Source organism: Amphibalanus amphitrite, unplaced genomic scaffold, assembly GCF_019059575.1.
Source record: "Amphibalanus amphitrite isolate SeventyFive unplaced genomic scaffold, NRLGWU_Aamphi_draft 000324F_arrow, whole genome shotgun sequence".
Lineage (NCBI taxonomy): Eukaryota > Metazoa > Arthropoda > Thecostraca > Balanomorpha > Balanidae > Amphibalanus > Amphibalanus amphitrite.
Window position 1 is genome coordinate 576,025 of NW_024881819.1, and position 20,662 is coordinate 596,686.

At 50.1% G+C, this 20,662-nt stretch overlaps 2 protein-coding genes across 9 annotated transcripts in view; both read right to left on the reverse strand.

The window, feature by feature from the left end:
- The window catches only part of LOC122388486 (NADH dehydrogenase [ubiquinone] 1 beta subcomplex subunit 8, mitochondrial-like), a 146,905-nt gene that overhangs the window by 117,436 nt on the left and 8,807 nt on the right, over window positions 1–20,662 (reverse strand). The window lies entirely within an intron of this gene.
- LOC122388488 lies at window positions 1,436–4,871 on the reverse strand. The gene is made up of 4 exons (XM_043379635.1): window positions 4,584–4,871; window positions 3,695–4,133; window positions 2,880–3,478; window positions 1,436–2,662 (listed from the first exon to the last, which is right to left on the reverse strand). The coding sequence occupies exons 1-4, from the start codon at window positions 4,869–4,871 to the stop codon at window positions 1,436–1,438; spliced, it is 2,553 nt and encodes an 850-aa protein (XP_043235570.1).

Genomic DNA, 20,662 nt, shown 5'->3' on the forward strand with positions numbered 1-20,662 from the left:
ACTTGCCCCAATATGCATGGGAAGTTTCATCACGATCCATCAACCGATGTCCGTACCACCGGCAGGAAACCTCGGGCGTTGGCACTCAGTTTGTGAAAATCCGGCCGGAGGCTGTTCCCTTTGTGACGTCATAACTCCGTGACTTGACATGACCCGGTCAAATTTTTTTTTATCAAAAGATGCGCAAGGTTTGCCCCATAAGGTACCCAAAATTTGGCGGCGCTGCGCGCCGCCGTTTTTGCACTATTTCCGAAAAACCTCAGGGGGGGGGTTGCATCAACCCCCCCCCCCTACATGGGCGAGGGGGGCGTACCAGCCCTCAACCAGCGCAAGACACTAAGAGACTGACATCTGCCCTTTGAAAAATGTTACAATCTTAAAAAAAAATGGCAAAGACATTTTGCTTTTGATGATCTTTAGTGACCCTAGCGACGACCAAAGCAAAAAAAAAACTTTATGCCTACTGCTGAAATAAATTGTACGCTACAGAGCTATCGATATCGATGCCTTTTTCACGTTTCAACATTTTTTTTTAGATTGCCGAGTGTGCCTAAAAAGGCTCCCTCACATGGCAAAAGTGGCAAAGAACCGCACCTGGGCGTGAGTTAAGTACGCTATACTACTGGGGCCCCTAAGGTAAGGATGGGGCCCCTCGAGCAGGTTTGGCCTCCCCCTTTCCAAGATCCTGGATACGCCACTGTGTGACAGGCTCTTGACCTCTTCCTCGAATTCGACACAAACCGGTGTCCGAGCCTCCCTGCCGAACACCAGCTCCCATGGAGACACTCCAGTCACAGCATGGACACCAGAGTTGTACGCGAAAGTAACCAACGGTAGCCATCGAACCCAGTCCGCGCCATTCGCCTGGCAGAAATGTCTCAGACTCTCCACCAGAGAACGGTTGAATCTCTCGACTTGTCCGTTGCAAGCAGGGTGGTATATCGAGGTCCTCAGCTTGCGTACTCCGAGCAGCTTACACAGCGCGCTGACCAGGCTGCTCTCAAAGTTGCGACCTTGATCAGTCAGTATGGAGCTCATCACACCGAAACGGCAGATCACTGGGAGAAGGCATTCCGCTACCGCTTCTGCTGTCTGGTTTTTCAATGCAAACGTTTCCGCCAATTTTGAAAAATAATCCGTAACGACCAACACATACTTGTAGCCTTCTTTCGTTGCTGGTAGTTCGAGGATATCAGCTGCCTACTGCGTCAGAGGTTCTCCCACCACGGGCACCGTCCCTCGTCCATCTTTGGTCTTGCATGTCTTCGCCTTCACCGCCAGACAGGAAGGGCATGCCTGTACTTTGTCGTGGACATCTTGCCTGATACGATACCAGTAGTGGCGTTTGCTCACTCTTCCCAATGTTCTCTTGACACCTCCGTGTGCTGCCAAAGGCGTGTCATGGGCTAGGTACAAAACCCTGGCGCGCAACTTCTCAGGCACCAACATCTGTGGATCCATAGACTCCGATGTCTTCCGCCCAGATCAATCCCTGCTTCAGCATGAGGCCATCCATCCTCTGATAGAACTCCAGTTCCTTTCGCTGGTCGGAAGTCAGCGCCTTCGGATCGATTGCCTTGCCTTGCAATGCACTTTTCAGCAGACTCAGCACTGGATCTCTTCCAACTTCCTCAGCTAGAGAGAGTTCTTCATCATCGAGGATCCTGGTCTCTCTGATCACAGCTCGGCTTGCTTGAGTATCAGCAGGTTCCTCCGTTCGTTTTCCCTCGATTTCTTTCTCTTCTCGTTCTTGCCGACTCTTCGGCTTGAACTCAGGGGCCGTTGGTCGTAGTTGTGAAGCCGGTCGCTCGGTCGGAGCTCCTTTGGACGGACGCCGCGAAAGCGCGTCGACGTGTGGAATCACTCGTCCTGGAACATGTTCCATGACGAAGTCGTAGTCCTGGAGAAGTTCCAGCCAGCGGAACAGCCGTCCCGACGGTACTCTCGAGCGCTGAAGGTATTTGATTGCCTCGTGATCCGTTCTCAGGGTGAAGTGTTTTCCCAGTATGTAATGTCTGAACTCCGTGACGGCCTTCACTACTGCAGTTAACTCCCTTTCCGTGACACTTCGGTTTGACTCGGCTGAGTTCCATTTGCCTGAAGCAAATGCTATCACTCCCGCAGGTTGGCGTAACTCAGCTCCCCAGCCGGTCAGGCTAGCATCGGTCGTGAGTGTGAACTCCTCTTCAATCCGAAGACACTGGAGCACCGAGTACGACTGCAGATCCTCCTTCAGCTGCTTGAAGTTCCTGTCGCACTCCTCACTCCAGTTGAAGTCCTTGCCCTTCTGCAAAAGGTCAGTGAGAGGTGCTGCCTTCTGAGAGAACCCTGGAACAAAGTGATGATAGTAGCCAGCGAAGCCCAGAAACGTTCGCAACTCCTTACTGGTTCTCGGAGTGGGCCAGCTTTCGAGTGCTTCCAGCTTGGTAGCGGATGGTCGGATTCCATCACAGCTCACACGATGTCCCAAGAAGTCGACCTCAGTCTTTGCGATCAGGCAATTGTGGGGGTTCAACTTCAGTCCATGGCTTCGGTACTTGTCCAGTGTCTCCTTCAGGTACTTCAGGTGACTGGAAAGGTCATCAGTGAACAGGATCACATCATCCAGGTAAACAACTGCTTGCTTCTGCAGCTGCTCACCCAACATGTCCTCCATGATTCTCTGAAAGGAAACAGGACTGGTTTTGAGACCGAATGGTTGTCTCGTCCATTGGTACAGGCCCATACTCTGTGATGAATGCTGTCTTCTCTTGGGAGCTCTGGTCCAGTGGGATCGCCCAGTACGCAGAGGTCTGGTCCAGAATGGAGAAGTACCTGGACCCAGAAGTGGCTTCCAAGAGATCTTCAATACGGGCTTAAGGGTACGCATCATGCTTTACCACCGTGTTCACCGCCCGAAAATCACAGCAGAAGCGCAGGTCTCCATTTTTCTTCTTTACGAGCACGACGGGGCTCGCCCAAGGCGAATGGGACTCCACGACCACACCCTGCTGTAGCATTCCTTCCAACTTGTTCTTCATCTCGTCTCGCACATGGAACGGAGTGCGATACGCACGCTGACAGATGGGCTTCGCATCTCCCGTGTCAATGCTCATGACCTTGTCACCGACGTGCCGTCCGATGTCTTCATTCGACTGTGAGAAAACATCCCTGTACTCCACTAGCATCTGCTGGAGCTGCGACTGGTAGGGCTCCGGTACATGCCCGACCTCTGGCAACCGATAGGTACCCGCTGCGTTACTAACTTCCTCTTCCAGGGTGCCACTTGGAGCACCACCTGAACTCCCATATTCCAGCTGGCCTCCGCAAGCTTGGAGCGTCTCTTGCTCAGTCGACCTGGGCTCCTGGACAGACTCAGCAGCTTGATTTCCTGCAACTTCGGGCATCGCCAGCTCTGCTATCTCCAGCTCCTCTCTGTGTCCGAGTACAGTCCCTGCCGGAATGAGAATCTCTTCATCTGTCCGGTTCACCAAGCGCACTGGAACACCTTGACAGGGCAGGAACAGTGATGAAGCGATCTCAAGGTCATTCAGTGGGACAGGTTCGAACAGCTGGGGCTCAGCCATTGCTACCCTCCGAATGCTGAAAAAGCTTTCAGACAGTGGTGGGCAGGACAACTGGTGCCTGGTGAAGACATCCTCAGGACGACACAAGTCCAGTCTCTCTCCATCCACACTTAGTTCTCCAGACCCACAGAGAATCACAATGTTCAGCTTCTTCAGTATGTCCATGCCCAGAAGCAACGGGCCAGCCAGGTTCCTAGCAACATGAAACGTGTGCTCGACACTAGCTTTCCCAACAACAATCGGGGCATCCACCAGACCACATACTTGTACAGTATTCCCATTGGCAGCAACACACTGGATGTAATCCTTTTGGTGCATGTCAAGGCCTAGCTCCTGAACCTCTTCTTCACTCAGAAGATTCACAGCGCTACCCGTATCCAGAACACCCACACTGGACATTCCTCCAATCGTGACTCTGACTTTGACCTCAGACTCCCTGTTGGTGCTCAGCTTCCTTACCTCTCTGCGACTGGAGCACTCCCTTTGGAAGTGGCCTACCCCTCCAAAGGTGAAGCAGCGAAGACCACCAACAGCTGGCTGGCGATCACCGGTTCCAGTCATCCTGGTCTGCGGTACAGAAGCCGGTGCAGTGGCACCAGGACCTGCAGATGTCGCTGCTGGAGGAGCTGGTGCACTGGGAACCCTGGGTCCCCTGAAACACTGAGCTCGGAGGTGGCCCTGGCGGCCACAGTTGAAGCAGCGCTTTGTCCTCTGTACCAGCCTCACCTGGCTGGCAGCATCATGCTTCTTCGTCATATCATGATGCAACTGCTCCACAGTCTTCATGCGGTCCAGCCGCCTGACCAACCCTCGTACATCGCTTGCATCGCAATCCAACAATTTTAGCTGCCACCTTGACGGTACCACTCGGGGTAAGTGTTCCATCAACAGCTCTTCCTGACCTTCTTGATTCAGGTCTGGCATTCCTGCCTTCAACGACTCACGAAGCCGTTGAACAAACTCACGAGGTTCATCCTTCTCACTCAGCCTGGCTTCATAAAACTGATGTAAACTCACCTTCCGCTTTTCTTTAGAGCACAGCAGCCTCACAGCCAGCTGCTCGGCCTGTTCGACGGAGGTAGGTGCTGCAGACTCCAGTTCCTCTGCCACCCACTCTGCCTCCTCCGTGAACAGCGCCGGTAAGACCGACAGCTGTCTGGCTTCAGACCAGTCGTTAGCCCCTGCCACTCGTTTGAATATACGAAAATATCTCTGAATGTCCTCGGTATTCTTGCAGAACACCGATGGCCTCCATTCCGCATTCCGACTAGCTCCCGGTTCCATCTTGATTTTCTCTGATATCATTGCGCCGCTTTCGCCGCCATCCAGGGACATCTCCCGATTTCCAGTCGTAGGCCTTCAGGGCGTCGTATCAGTATCCCACCGCTGATGTAAGAGCTCGCTTGCTCTTCCGTAGCGACGTTGAAATAAAAACACTCAATATCTTGGTCTTTTCCGTCGTATTCACACGATCTCCGGCCGGCCACACAACCAAAACCAAATATGCTCAGCAACGCAACGGGGCGGGGGAGCGCCCACAACGCCGACCTTCACGATCATTCCTCGCCAACGTGTACACAAATCAAGGTTAGCTCTTTAACCCTCGCCCGTATACGGGGGGGGGGTCGAACGGACCCCCCATGGTTTTTCGCGAATAACTCGCGTAAAAGCGGCCGATCGCGACGAAACTTTCAGTACCCTCGCGTTCATCAATTTCACACCTACCCTGAAAATTTCATGACCCTGACCCAAATGACCTTTGACCTGTGACCTACTTTTCGAGACCATGTTTGGCTGGAATCGCGATTCGGCGTATGTCGGCTCGTATTAGCCGCGCGTTTGCAGTCTTTTCGTGGTTTCAAGCGTTCAAACATGTGATATGATGTTGCCCCCATGCATTAGGGTGGGTGTCAAGGTCACCTGAAGGTCAGGTCAGGTCATTGACCTTTGATGACCTCGGTTCACTTTTTCCAGTTTCGCATGTTTCTAGGCCAGTTTTTTAGCTGAATTCGAATTTAGCAACCATATGAACATTTACGAAGTAGTTTTGGTGTCTTCGTAACATGTTACGAAGCTGTCAGAGGCGGTTGCCACCTACTACGAATACCTTTACTGGTTGACCTGACCTGACCTGACCCGACCTGGCCTAAATACATGAAGACATCATCTGTGATCAAAACTAACATGATATTCGTGATCAGCACCCCGAAAAAACCCATAGCAGCCACATTTTACGACGTTCTAACAGTTCCCGATTTTCTCGCCTTTGGGGTCATTGACCTGACCTGCAAGGTCAACCAATGACCTAGGACCTTAAAATTGGGTATCATCGGCTTCCTCTCGTCACGGGCAACACGCTCGTTTTTTCCTCGAAGCTCTAGCTCGATCAGGGGCGAAACGGCAAGGGGGGGGGGTTCAACGGACCCCACTTATACGTTCGCGGCTGGAAAAACACCAATACGGGCGAGGGTTAACTCGGCTCAAATCACACGTCTTTTACTCGGCACCCGTCACGTCCCACGGGCGCTTTCTTCTTCTACAGGCGGGCCCCTTACATAAGCAATAAGCATGCTTTCTGCTTTAGAACATGTCAAGTGTGTTTTATAGCATTGGTGTGTAGGTTATTGTAAGTGAAAGCCGTAGATGAATTTCGATAAAAATGGCTATGCAGAAGGTTGAAACATGTATATTTTTAAGAATACTCTTGCTAGTCGAACAAAAATGATGAGTGGATCAAGGAGAAAATTGAATGCTCTTTCCAACGATACCATTGTAAATTGTCAAGCGTATCAGACTATGCAGCAAAGCCCGTGTAATTAAGTAGGTGGCACATCATGGACAAACCCCATTTTCTCCAGCGATTTGTTCCACCTTTTTTATCAATTAGCTTTTCACAATTTTGTCAGTCTGAGTGGGCCTTAGACGGCTTACATGACTCTCAGCCCGCTTACGAAGCTCTCATGGGCTGTAGGGACCTTTGACGGTCTGAAGGACCCTCATCCGACCTACAGGGCTCTCAGTCCACCTTCAGAACCGGCTGAGCGACTCTACGAAGCTATTCAGGGGTCTATCTAGCAGGGACCCATGGACTGCTTGCCCCCTCATTTTAACATTTCTTTTCAGCTTTTATATAAATATTTTTCAATTTATTTGGGACCCCACCAAAAAAGTGGATGAAATCTAATGACTTTGAATTTTGAGGGGGTTACCTTGGCCTCTGTAAGTTTGGAACCCCCTTGAGGAGCTCCTGGCTACGCCCCTGAGTGCTTGCGCAAGATGAGACAGTTCTTGGCGCACTTGGTGGCGCATACTGTGAATACAAGTGATGGTATTACCATAGGCGTAGGAACCGGGGGGGGGGGGGCAGGTGGGCAAGTGCCCACCCACTTTTTGAGGTGGGGGGCCAACCATGTGTTTGCCCCCCCCCCCCCCCACTTTGTACTCGAGGCCCTCCCGTCTCGAGTTGAGAGGACGTCGTCACCTTCCAGAATAAACAAACTCGGTAAAAATAAGTTCCACCATGTTCCACGAATCCCCAAGCACGGACTCCAAGGGACCCTAGTGGGTCCAAGGAGGCCCTCTATCCATACTTGTCAGCGGAGGCCTCTGAGACCTATGGCCTGAGGGGCCCTAGTGGATCTGAGGAGGCCCCAATATGTCTGGGGAGGCCCCTGACACTGGCGGTCCGGAGGCCCCTCTATCCATACTAGTCAGAATAGGCCCCTGTCACTGGCGGTCTGGGAGGCCCGCTAGTCCCTACTGTCACTAGTCAGAGGAGGCCCTCCATCCTCAATAGTCAGAAGAGGCCCCTGAAACTGATGGTCTGGGAGGTCCCTCCATCTACACTGTATTTAGTCAGAGGAGGCCCCTGAGACTGATGGTCTGAGAGGCCCTTATAATCACACCAGGCAGAAGAGGCCCCTGAGACTGATGGGCTGTGAGGCCCTTCTATTCATACTGACCACAGGAGGCCCCTGAAACCGGTGGTCTGGGAGGGCCCTCTATCCACACTAGTCAGAAGAGGCCCCTGAGACTGATGGTCAGAGAGGCTCTTATATTCATACTGGCCACAGGAGGCCCCTGAGACTGGTGGTCATAGAGGTCCTATAGTGAATCTGAGGAGGCCCCTCTATCCACACTGTTCTAAGGAGGCCCCCGAGACTGATGGTCTGAGAGGCCCTTTTATTTATACTGGCCACAAATACCCCTTAAGGCTTTTGGTCTGGGAGGTCCCTCTATCCACACTAGTCAGAAGAGTCACCTGAGACTGATGGCCTGTGAAGCCCTTATATTCACACTAGGCAGAGGAGGCCCCTGAGACTGATGGTCTGAGAGGCCCTCATATTCACACCAGGCAGAAGAGGCCCCTGAGACTGATGGGCTGTGAGGCCCTTCTGTTCATACTGGCCACAGGAGGCCCCTGAAACCGGTGGTCTGGGAGGGCCCTCTATCCACACTAGTCAGAAGAGGCCCCTGAGACTGATAGTCAGAGAGGCTCTTATATTCATACTGGCCACAGGAGGCCCCTGAGACTGGTGGTCATAGAGGTCCTATAGTGAATCTGAGGAGGCCCCTCTAGCCACACTGTTCTAAGGAGGCCCCCGAGACTGATAGTCTGAGAGGCCCTTTTATTTATACTGGCCACAAAAGCCCCCTGAGATTAATGGTCTGAGAGGCTCTTCTATTTATACTAAGCAGTGGAGGCCCCTGGGATTGATGGTCTAACAGGCCCTATTTATACTAGCCAGAGGAGGCCCATGAGACTGATGGTCTGAGAGGCATTTCTTTTCATACTGATAGAGGAGGCACCTGAGACTGGTGGTTTGAGAGCCCCTACTATTCATAATCGGCAGAGGAGGTCCCTGAAATTGAGGGTCTGAGAGCCCTTCCTATTCATAAGTAGCCAAGAGACGACCCTGAAATTAATGATCTGAGAGGCTCTTCTGTTTATACTAGCCAGAGCAAGCCCCTGGGATTGGTGATCTGAGGGGCCCTTCTATCAATACTTGCCAAATGAGGCCCCTGAGACTGATGGTGGCCAGAATAGGCCTGCGAGACTGATGGTCTGAGAGGCCCTTCTATTCAAACTAGGCAGAGGAGGCGCCTGAGAATAATAGCCCGAAGAGCCATGTGGCGGCAACTGGCCGTTGAAAAAAACTCGAGCCATGTTTCGGCTTGTTAGGGCCCCACAGAGCTCATGAGAGCACCTCAAGGGCTCCTAAGTAGACACGCTTATCTCCATAAGGGTGCCAAGCCGGCTTCTGAAGGCTCCTTGTAGGCATCTAAGGGCCTTTGCGGCCTCTAACGGCTCCACCCGCCCGTGATGGCTCCACACCAGTGTTTGTGAGCGCCACACACCGGTGCCTTTGAGGGTCATACCAATATCTCTTAAGGCCCTATATCGGTGGCTCTGGAGGCCCCATACCGGCGCCTCTATGGGCCACACACCTATGCATCTCAAGGCTCTATAGGTGCATCAGAAGGACCCACACCGACACCTCTGAGGGCCCCACACCAGTATCTCTGAGCTCTGAAGGCCCTACACCGGTGACTCTGAGGACTCACCGGCGCCTGAGAGCACCATGTTGATGTTTAACGGCTCCACAACGCCACTGGAGGCACCACACAAGCTCTCACTGAGATCTAATGTCCCATACCGGCGTCCCTGAGGGTCCACATCTGGCGGGCACCCATCGGCGAATCTGAAGGTCCCACACTGACACTGTCGACTCCGAGCGCCCCACCTGCGTCTGAGAGCATCATGCGGTCTCTAAGAACCACACAGGACTTCTGAAGGCGCCTGGCAAGCTCTATCGCTTTAGCTCTGATAAGTCTCATGCCGCCCTCTGCATATATGAGTCCAACGCCGGCGCTTAGGTGATAAGGGCGCCTACATGCGAAAGAGAGTTGATAACACTGGCCTGCGTTTCAACTTTTTTCAAAAGGTCGGAGGTTTCTCAGCTGTTTTTATACAAGTTTCGTGCGCTGAATCCGAAAAAGCTATCCATTTTTCTCGATTAGCTCGAGTTTTCAAACTATGTCAAGGATAAAAGCTCACACACTGATGTATTAATATGCACATTGGAGTGGGCATACTGATACATTTTCCCCAAAGTTGGAAATTTCTCAGCTGTTCTAATACAAGTTTTGTGTGCTGAATTCAAAAAAGCTATCCATTTTTCTCGATTAGCTCGAGTTTTCACACTATGTCAAGGGTAACAGCTCACACACTGATGTATTAATATTTGCATATTGGAGTGGGCATACTGATACATTGTTCCCAAGGTGTGATATTTCTCAGCTGTTCTAATACAAGTTTCGTGTGCTGAATCCAAAAAAGCTATCCATTTTTCTCGATTAGCTCGAGTTTTCACACTATGTCAAGGATAACAGCTCAGACACTGATATATTAATATGCATATTGCAGTGGGCATACTGATACATTTCCCCCCAATGTTGAATATTTCTCAACTGTTCTAATGCAAGTTTTGTGTGCCAAATTCGAAAAAGGTATCCATTTTTCTCGATTAGCTCGAGTTTTGACACTATGTCAAGGATACACACCGATGCATTAATATGCACATTGGAGTGGGCCTACTGATACATTTGGTACTTTCTTAGGTCCCATCTCGATTATTTCCCAGAAAACTGTGGTAATTATAGTAAAGAGCAGGTAGAACGTTTCCACAAAGAGATACGTGTGATGGAAGAACGGTACCAGGGTCGGTGGGACGTTAACTTCCTGGCGGACTATTGCACTTGCAGTGCTGGTGCTTGAAGAGGGACGTCCCATCTGCTCAACACAGTCGGAAGTCCGTGAAAAGGCCATTAGTGTCGCAGTAGTGCGTGTGTACTGTGATCGGATTTCATTTATGGTGCGTCAGTTAGCAGTTTAAACAGGTATGCTACTGTGGGATTAACTATAGTATACCAATCAGCATAGTTTTGTTCATATGGGCAAAACAACGTATCTTAAAAAATCGAGCTAATCGAGCAAAACGGATTACATTTCCGGAATCAGCGTGAAAAACTGACTTATAAACAGTTGAGAAACCCTTGACCTTATAAATCACGCAGACCAGTGTAATTGATATGAATTCATAGGAAAAGGGGCGCCCGCCTGTATGCAAGAGAAGGGCGCCTGCCAGGGTCGTCGCCATGGATTTTTGACTGGGGGGGGGGGGACATATCGGACAGCACACATCTGAAGTCTGGTTCAATTTGACACAATTAGGGGCAAAGCCGCTGCTCTTCTTTTAGGGTGTACCAATTGTTGACGCATGCCACCAATCTGAATCTGATACATAATGCATTCATGCCCGTGTAGGAGGAGGGCAAATGCCCCCGCACTCAACAGAATTGCCCCCCCCCCCCAGTCGTCGAGATTTGCCCACTATAAAAATGGGCATAAAGGAATAGGGTGACAAACATACTACTGTGACTTGTTTTGCAATGGATGTCAAATGAGTCAATCTGCAAGTAATGACCAGTGGTGGATCCAAGGGTGGGTCATATGGGTCATGACCCCCCGCCCCCTTGGGGCCCGGGGACATCACAGGCCTGCCAGGGGTACCACCCGCCTGTCAGGGGCACCACAGGCCTGTCAGGAGCACCATCGACCCAGTAAGAGCACCATAGGTCTGCCAGGGGCACCACAGACCTGCCAGGGGCCCCACCGACCTCGCAGGGGCACCTTAGGCCTGTCAGGGGCACCACTGGCCTGTCGGGGGCACCACCTTGGGCCTGTCAGGGGTATTCACCACCACAGGCCCGCCAGGGGCACCACAGGCCTGTCAAAGGCACCACAGGCCTAGCAAGGGCACCACGGACCTGTCAGCGGCACCAAGGGCCTGTCGGGGGCACCTCAGGCTTGTCAGGGCCAAGGGACACCACAGTCCTTTCAGGGGCACCACAGGCCTCTCAGGGGCACCCGTGAGGCCTAGCAGGGACACCATGGGCCTGTTAGTGGCACCACGTGCCTGTCGGGGACACTCCAGGCTTGTCAGGAGTACCACAGTCCTGTCAGGGCCAGGGGCACCAGCGGCCTAGCAGAGGCACCACCGGCCTAGCAGGGACACCACCGGCCTCGCAAGGGCATCATGGGCCTGTCAGGGGCACCACGGGCCTGTCGTTGGAACTCAGGCTTGTCAGGGGCACCACAGTTCTTTCAGATGCACCGGCTGCCTAGCACCATGGCCCCATGTTTGGCCGGGATCGCGATTCGGCGCATGTCGCCTCGCATTAGCCGCGCGTTTGCAGTCTTTTCGTGGTTTTAAACGTTCAAACATGGGATATGATGTTGCTCCCATGCATTAGGGTGGGTGTCAAGGTCACCGGAAGGTCAGGTCAGGTCATTTACCTTTGATGACCTCGGTTCACATTTTCGAGTTTTATATGTTTCTAGGCTAGTTTTTTGGAGCTGAATTCGAATTTAGTTACAATTTGACCGTTTACGAAGTAGTTCTGTGCCACCTACTACGAATACCCGACAAAACCCTTACTCGTTGAACTGACCTGACATGACCGACCTGGCCTAAATGCATGAAGACATCATCTATGATCATAACTAACATGATATTCGTGATCAGCACCCCGAAAACAAACATAGAGCCACCCTTTACGACGCTCTAACAGGTCCCGATTTTCCCGACTTTTGGGTAATTGACCTGACCTGAAAGGTCAACCGATGACCTAGGACCTTAAACTTGGGTATCATCGGCTTCCTCTCGTCACGGGCAACATGCTCGTTTTTTCCGCGAAGCTCTAGCTCGATCAGGGGCGAAACGGCAAGGGGGAGGGTTCAACGGACCCCCCCCCCCCCCCATATACAGGGTGTCTCAAAAAAGTGTCACGGTTTTGAACATCTCTCATTTCCTAACTACATGACCTACATCGTTCAAATTTTCCAGATTTAGTGGCGATATTATGACATTTTGTGTGGCAGAATTTTAAGTTCCTAAGCAAAATGGTTTTCGCACCAGAACAAACAAAAAAACTCAATTTTGGGCGCTATAGGAGATGGTATACGTCACAGTCTGCCGAAGATTTCGGTAAGACTCCGGCTTTTGCTTGTTACATCCAGCAACATGCTCGTCAGTAATTATCTACAACTATTAGGGACCAAAAACGTCACGCAAAACAGACAATGGAATTGCAATCACCCATTAGTTTCAGAACAGCGCCGTTGCCATGCCTGACTCTTCCGTCAAAAGCTGCAGTCGCTGACACCGTGCAAAGGACTTGTGACACACTGCCACAATGCGCACACCCAGAAGCTGTGCACGTTTGAGTAGGAATTTTAAAAACTGTCCATCAGCTATCCTTTCTTCTCTTTATGTGTTTCGGAACAAAACCGAGTAGAGGATTTTGCCATCAAAGATGAAGCCGTCGACTGTCGAGGCATGGAAACTCGCGTCGTCTGAAAATCAATCAGTGTTGACTATTGATCGTTGCCCATGTTTGTGGCTGTGCTTCAGCCTGCTGCTGTGCTCCATACGGCAGTTGTACAGTGTACACGGTGTTCTTACTTATAAAGGTTTCAAAAATGTATTGATGAGCTTGTTTCTGGATTCATTATCAGGCGAAAGGGGCCCAAACTCCTCAGGATCGACGGCAGGCTGTGACGTACCATCTCCTACAGCATGGAAATTGAGCTTTTTTATTTTTCTTTTGTTCTAGTGTAAAAACTATTCTGCCTAGGAACTTGTAATTTTACCACATATAATGTCAAAACGTTGCCACTAAATCTAGAAAATTTGAATGATGTAGGCCTTATGGTTACGTAACGGGAGATGTTCAAAACCGTGACACTTTTTTGAGACACCCTGTACGTTCACAGCTGGAAAAACACCAATACGGGCGAGGGTTAATGGATTATTAAAGACAATTTTCCAGGTTACCCCCCCCCCCCAGTCAAATTCCCTTAAAATAGGCTCTGAGGAGGAGGGGAGATATTACAGTCACAATCTCTCTTTTTGACTGCTGTAGGAATCGGCGGCGCGAAGCGTCGCGAAAAATGGCAAAAACATTTGTCAAAATACAGTCCCAAAACACAGACTTTGCAAGCCGTGTAACATGTCAATGTAAGAGGTCAGAACACCTAAGGTCGGGTCACCGAGTCAAGCAGCCTGTAAGTTTTGTGGTCCTGCATCAACCGTGCAGCTTGTTTCCTAGAAGTTGGAAATTTAGTGTACGTCTGCCTGCACGACTGCGGGGTTGAAGCAGGAGATGGTCGGAGTTGACTATTCTGCAAATAGTCATTTTTAAGCATCCTCGGGTGTTTATTTTGGGGGATTTGCCCCTCGGATTCCTCAACCGGGGGACGCGTCTCCCTGTCCCTCCGTTTTCGACGCTCATGGTGCCTGCGATGCCCATACGGCCGCCTGTGATGCTCATAGGGGTGTCTGATTGCGAAAGACGGTACATATGATGCCCACTGGGGTGTCGACATGCAATTGAGGGGCGAGTATCAATGCCATAGCGTCTCCTCCGTACGAAAGACGGGCGTCTGCATGCCAAAAAGGAGCGGCTCTGAGGCAGTAAGGGCAACTACATGCAATAGAGGGGCGCCTCCGAGGCCTACATATATGGGCGTCCACATGCAATAGAGGGGCGCCTATCAATGCCATAGGGGTGCATTCATACGAAACAGGGGCGCCGGCATGGCAAAGAGAGGCGCCTCCAATGTCAATAAGAGAGTGGCGCCTAGGACAAGGGCACATTTTATGCAACAAGGGCGCCTGTTGGTCATATCCCGCGAGTTGCTGTACTGTGACTGTACTGTACTGTGTACTGTGACTTGTTTTGCAATGGATGTCAAATGAGTCAATCTGCAAGTAATGACCAGTGGTGGATCCAAGGGTGGGTCATATGGGTCATGACCCCCCGCCCCCTTGGGGCCCGGGGACATCACAGGCCTGCCAGGGGTACCACCCGCCTGTCAGGGGCACCACAGGCCTGTCAGGAGCACCATCGACCCAGTAAGAGCACCATAGGTCTGCCAGGGGCACCACAGACCTGCCAGGGGCCCCACCGACCTCGCAGGGGCACCTTAGGCCTGTCAGGGGCACCACTGGCCTGTCGGGGGCACCACCTTGGGCCTGTCAGGGGTATTCACCACCACAGGCCCGCCAGGGGCACCACAGGCCTGTCAAAGGCACCACAGGCCTAGCAAGGGCACCACGGACCTGTCAGCGGCACCAAGGGCCTGTCGGGGGCACCTCAGGCTTGTCAGGGCCAAGGGACACCACAGTCCTTTCAGGGGCACCACAGGCCTCTCAGGGGCACCCGTGAGGCCTAGCAGGGACACCATGGGCCTGTTAGTGGCACCACGTGCCTGTCGGGGACACTCCAGGCTTGTCAGGAGTACCACAGTCCTGTCAGGGCCAGGGGCACCAGCGGCCTAGCAGAGGCACCACCGGCCTAGCAGGGACACCACCGGCCTCGCAAGGGCATCATGGGCCTGTCAGGGGCACCACGGGCCTGTCGTTGGAACTCAGGCTTGTCAGGGGCACCACAGTTCTTTCAGATGCACCGGCTGCCTAGCACCATGGCCCCATGTTTGGCCGGGATCGCGATTCGGCGCATGTCGCCTCGCATTAGCCGCGCGTTTGCAGTCTTTTCGTGGTTTTAAACGTTCAAACATGGGATATGATGTTGCTCCCATGCATTAGGGTGGGTGTCAAGGTCACCGGAAGGTCAGGTCAGGTCATTTACCTTTGATGACCTCGGTTCACATTTTCGAGTTTTATATGTTTCTAGGCTAGTTTTTTGGAGCTGAATTCGAATTTAGTTACAATTTGACCGTTTACGAAGTAGTTCTGTGCCACCTACTACGAATACCCGACAAAACCCTTACTCGTTGAACTGACCTGACATGACCGACCTGGCCTAAATGCATGAAGACATCATCTATGATCATAACTAACATGATATTCGTGATCAGCACCCCGAAAACAAACATAGAGCCACCCTTTACGACGCTCTAACAGGTCCCGATTTTCCCGACTTTTGGGTAATTGACCTGACCTGAAAGGTCAACCGATGACCTAGGACCTTAAACTTGGGTATCATCGGCTTCCTCTCGTCACGGGCAACATGCTCGTTTTTTCCGCGAAGCTCTAGCTCGATCAGGGGCGAAACGGCAAGGGGGAGGGTTCAACGGACCCCCCCCCCCCCATATACAGGGTGTCTCAAAAAAGTGTCACGGTTTTGAACATCTCTCATTTCCTAACTACATGACCTACATCGTTCAAATTTTCCAGATTTAGTGGCGATATTATGACATTTTGTGTGGCAGAATTTTAAGTTCCTAAGCAAAATGGTTTTCGCACCAGAACAAACAAAAAAACTCAATTTTGGGCGCTATAGGAGATGGTATACGTCACAGTCTGCCGAAGATTTCGGTAAGACTCCGGCTTTTGCTTGTTACATCCAGCAACATGCTCGTCAGTAATTATCTACAACTATTAGGGACCAAAAACGTCACGCAAAACAGACAATGGAATTGCAATCACCCATTAGTTTCAGAACAGCGCCGTTGCCATGCCTGACTCTTCCGTCAAAAGCTGCAGTCGCTGACACCGTGCAAAGGACTTGTGACACACTGCCACAATGCGCACACCCAGAAGCTGTGCACGTTTGAGTAGGAATTTTAAAAACTGTCCATCAGCTATCCTTTCTTCTCTTTATGTGTTTCGGAACAAAACCGAGTAGAGGATTTTGCCATCAAAGATGAAGCCGTCGACTGTCGAGGCATGGAAACTCGCGTCGTCTGAAAATCAATCAGTGTTGACTATTGATCGTTGCCCATGTTTGTGGCTGTGCTTCAGCCTGCTGCTGTGCTCCATACGGCAGTTGTACAGTGTACACGGTGTTCTTACTTATAAAGGTTTCAAAAATGTATTGATGAGCTTGTTTCTGGATTCATTATCAGGCGAAAGGGGCCCAAACTCCTCAGGATCGACGGCAGGCTGTGACGTACCATCTCCTACAGCATGGAAATTGAGCTTTTTTATTTTTCTTTTGTTCTAGTGTAAAAACTATTCTGCCTAGGAACTTGTAATTTTACCACATATAATGTCAAAACGTTGCCACTAAATCTAGAAAATTTGAATGATGTAGGCCTTATGGTTACGTAACGGGAGATGTTCAAAACCGTGACACTTTTTTGAGACACCCTGTACGTTCACAGCTGGAAAAACACCAATACGGGCGAGGGTTAATGGATTATTAAAGACAATTTTCCAGGTTACCCCCCCCCCCCAGTCAAATTCCCTTAAAATAGGCTCTGAGGAGGAGGGGAGATATTACAGTCACAATCTCTCTTTTTGACTGCTGTAGGAATCGGCGGCGCGAAGCGTCGCGAAAAATGGCAAAAACATTTGTCAAAATACAGTCCCAAAACACAGACTTTGCAAGCCGTGTAACATGTCAATGTAAGAGGTCAGAACACCTAAGGTCGGGTCACCGAGTCAAGCAGCCTGTAAGTTTTGTGGTCCTGCATCAACCGTGCAGCTTGTTTCCTAGAAGTTGGAAATTTAGTGTACGTCTGCCTGCACGACTGCGGGGTTGAAGCAGGAGATGGTCGGAGTTGACTATTCTGCAAATAGTCATTTTTAAGCATCCTCGGGTGTTTATTTTGGGGGATTTGCCCCTCGGATTCCTCAACCGGGGGACGCGTCTCCCTGTCCCTCCGTTTTCGACGCTCATGGTGCCTGCGATGCCCATACGGCCGCCTGTGATGCTCATAGGGGTGTCTGATTGCGAAAGACGGTACATATGATGCCCACTGGGGTGTCGACATGCAATTGAGGGGCGAGTATCAATGCCATAGCGTCTCCTCCGTACGAAAGACGGGCGTCTGCATGCCAAAAAGGAGCGGCTCTGAGGCAGTAAGGGCAACTACATGCAATAGAGGGGCGCCTCCGAGGCCTACATATATGGGCGTCCACATGCAATAGAGGGGCGCCTATCAATGCCATAGGGGTGCATTCATACGAAACAGGGGCGCCGGCATGGCAAAGAGAGGCGCCTCCAATGTCAATAAGAGAGTGGCGCCTAGGACAAGGGCACATTTTATGCAACAAGGGGCGCCTGTTGGTCATATCCCGCGAGTTGCTGGGGGCGCCAAATTTCGGGTACAGCTGTAGGGAATTGATTGAAGTTTATTGTGATCAAGTCTAAAAAAAATCGGTCGGAAAATTTTTGAGATATCAAGGTTTTAGTGATGTCATGATTTCTGAGTTTTCGACCAAAAACGGCATATGTTCAAAAAATCATATAAAATCACATAATAGACATATAGACATGCCGTAAACACCATTAGACTACCAATACCATGAACAATCAAATGGCTATCCTCGAGTATTGCTTATCGTTCCGCATTTTCCAAAATCTTGAACTGAATCTTGGCAATTTCTCGTGACTACTTCACGACAACGATACATGCATTTCTTAAATTGATTTTTTAGCCAAACACGTACAGTGGGTCTATTTAAGATCTCCAGAGCCACCACGTGGCGCTACGGTCAGGGTAGGGCGAGTCCAAATCCCGAGGGAAGTGAGGTCACCGGTCATTGTGGGGGAAGGAGGGAGGGGGAGTGACGCGGTATCACGGCGCATGGGGCGTGCGTAGCGCCGGGAGTGGGCCGCCCAGGGCCGCCCGCCACTGCGCCGAGGCTGAGGGGAGGGGATGATGGTTGCGGGTGCGTTCACTCCGGTATGGTGGTATCCTGTTCATGTGGAACCAGCAAAAATGCGACTGAAGGGAATCATCCCAAACAAACGGGCAAGTCAGAGGCAGCGTAAGTTCCAGCCAAAATGTTGAACAGTGATAGGTAATTGAAATCTAGGACGTATTCATAGCATGCAACTATTCAGTCGATAGTTGCATGATGCTTTTCATGATGCATGATGAGGCTGTTCTAAACTGTTATTTGATTCGATATTTTTCATTTGGCACGATCAGTTTTGACGGGTTTTATCGGGCCGAAAAGAATCAGAAAAGAAAAAAGATTTGAAATGGCTCCAGAAAAATGTCCAAAAATATTTTCTTAAAAATGAAACTTTGCTAAACATTTATAAGCGATAATTTTACTTTTTGAGAGGATATTGGGAAAGATTTCGGGAAAGATGTCATCGTGCTTATCTGTGTTTGCAGTAGAAGGAAAGGTTTGGTTCGTATCGAGATAAAACCAGATCCGGGAGTGGGGCTCGAACTCACGACATCGCATTCAGCTCACAGGTTACCCAACCTCAACGCTACGAGCACCTATCGCCCTGCGCAGCTTGCTCAGTGTTTCGGCTAGAGTTCGGCCAAAGTGTTTGACGTCTGTCAATGTCACGAGGCGAAACCGCAAGGCAAATGTCCGTCCCGGTAGCTCGGTCGGTAGAGCGTTGGACTCCATGTGCCATGTGGTGAGAGCGCACGTCCCGGTTGCAAAAGTCCGGGTTCGAAACGCGACGTGTGTTTGACGTTTTTGAGCCTCCTGACGGGTATGGTTGTGGTTGGTGGCAGGCCGCTGCCAGGCGAAGTCAGTGAGGGGACCGGCCGTGCGCGGCTATGTGTGCTTGTTAAAATTTGGACTCCAATTCTGCCATAGACCACGAATTGTTTGATCGGAGTAGGTAGAGAGCAGGGTCAACGCAACAAGCTAAGCTTAGCGGGGACTCTGTCCTTGTGATTCCTTTCATTCAAAAGTTTCGGGCCAAATTTAATAATAAAAAAGGGGGAGCCGAACCAGGTTGGGCCGGGTTGAACCCTGTTGGACCGGTGTCTTACACGCAATCATGGTCAGACAAAACAGAGGCTAATTTCGGGTCAAATATTTTTATTAACTGATCAAATAAAAATATTTGACCCAAGTTTTTAACTTACACGTATATTAACTTTAAGCTTTTTTAACTCGAGACTTCATGCACAAAAATGTGGCATTCGTCTACTTTTCCTCATCTTCTCTTAGCGACTTGATTTGACCTTAAAGGCCCATCTTACCAGTAAAAAAATCACCTGCGTGATAATTATTTGTCAAAGGGCGCTCTACGTAAGAAACGCCAGCCGGTCAAAAAAAAAATTGGCGAACGATACGATCTTTCTATTGCAATTATATTCAATGAAAATTTCAGGAGACATAAATAATACTAACTAAGATATACGATATACTAAGAAGCGATAGTCGATAGTCCGAAGCGATAGTCGTGCAAAATTCAAAGTATATCGTAAGCCTACAAACCGGGAAGATTATGTTCATTTCTTTTCCGGTCATAGTGATAGAGTGAAAAGTGGGGTGGTATTGGGCTTTTTCTTACGGGCTTTTCGTATTTGTAGTGAGGAGTATCTTGCTGAAGAAATTGAGCACATCTTTTCCAGTTTCATGAAGCTTAAATATCCCAAAGGCTATCTCATTCGTCTCAAGAAAAAAGCGTTGAACATTCGAAACAGAGCAAAAGCTGAAGCGAAACGAAAGAACGACATAAGATATATTTCATTACCGAACTCAAAAGCAGCCGAAAACATCGCGAAAGAACTTGAAACGACAGGCGTCAAAGTCGCATTGACTTCTGGCAGAAAAATAGGAGAGATCACGCCAAAGGAAATAAGTAAGAATGTAGATCTTAGCGTTGTATATCAGGTACCCTGTGGGCATTGTGAAAAGTCATATATAGGTGAAACAGGTAGAGGTATGGACAAAAGATTAAAGGAACATAGGAGGGATGTAAGAAACGACATGGAACACAGTGCATTCGTGCTTCATGCTCACTCAACGAATCATTTACCGAATTGGGGAGGAGCGAAAGTGATAGCGAAGTGCAAAAGCAAGGGGAGTAGAAAGGCGACGGAAGCGGCATACATTGCAACGAACGAAACGATCAATACACGGGTTGGGTTTATAAAATGGGCAAAATCTGCGGCCGTATATTGTACTCAGATTATAAAATAAATGTTAAATAGAAAAACAGATACTGTCAACATGAATTGTCTTATACATATATGTATTCTCTCTTTCATTGCCATTTAACTGACGCGCAGTATTGGAAGTGTATTTGCATTTAGGCACATTCTCATAATATGTACACGCGATATATCAACAGGTATG

Coding starts and splice junctions, on each gene's coding strand:
- LOC122388488 (XM_043379635.1), bottom strand. CDS start 4,871: ATGATATCAGAGAAAATCAAGATGGAACCGGGAGCTAGTCGGAATGCG. Junction 4,134..4,583: donor GCTCTAAAGAAAAGCGGAAG/GTGAGTTTACAT, acceptor TCTGTACCGCAG/ACCAGGATGACTGGAACCGG. Junction 2,663..2,879: donor TTCGGGCGGTGAACACGGTG/GTAAAGCATGAT, acceptor GTTTCCTTTCAG/AGAATCATGGAGGACATGTT.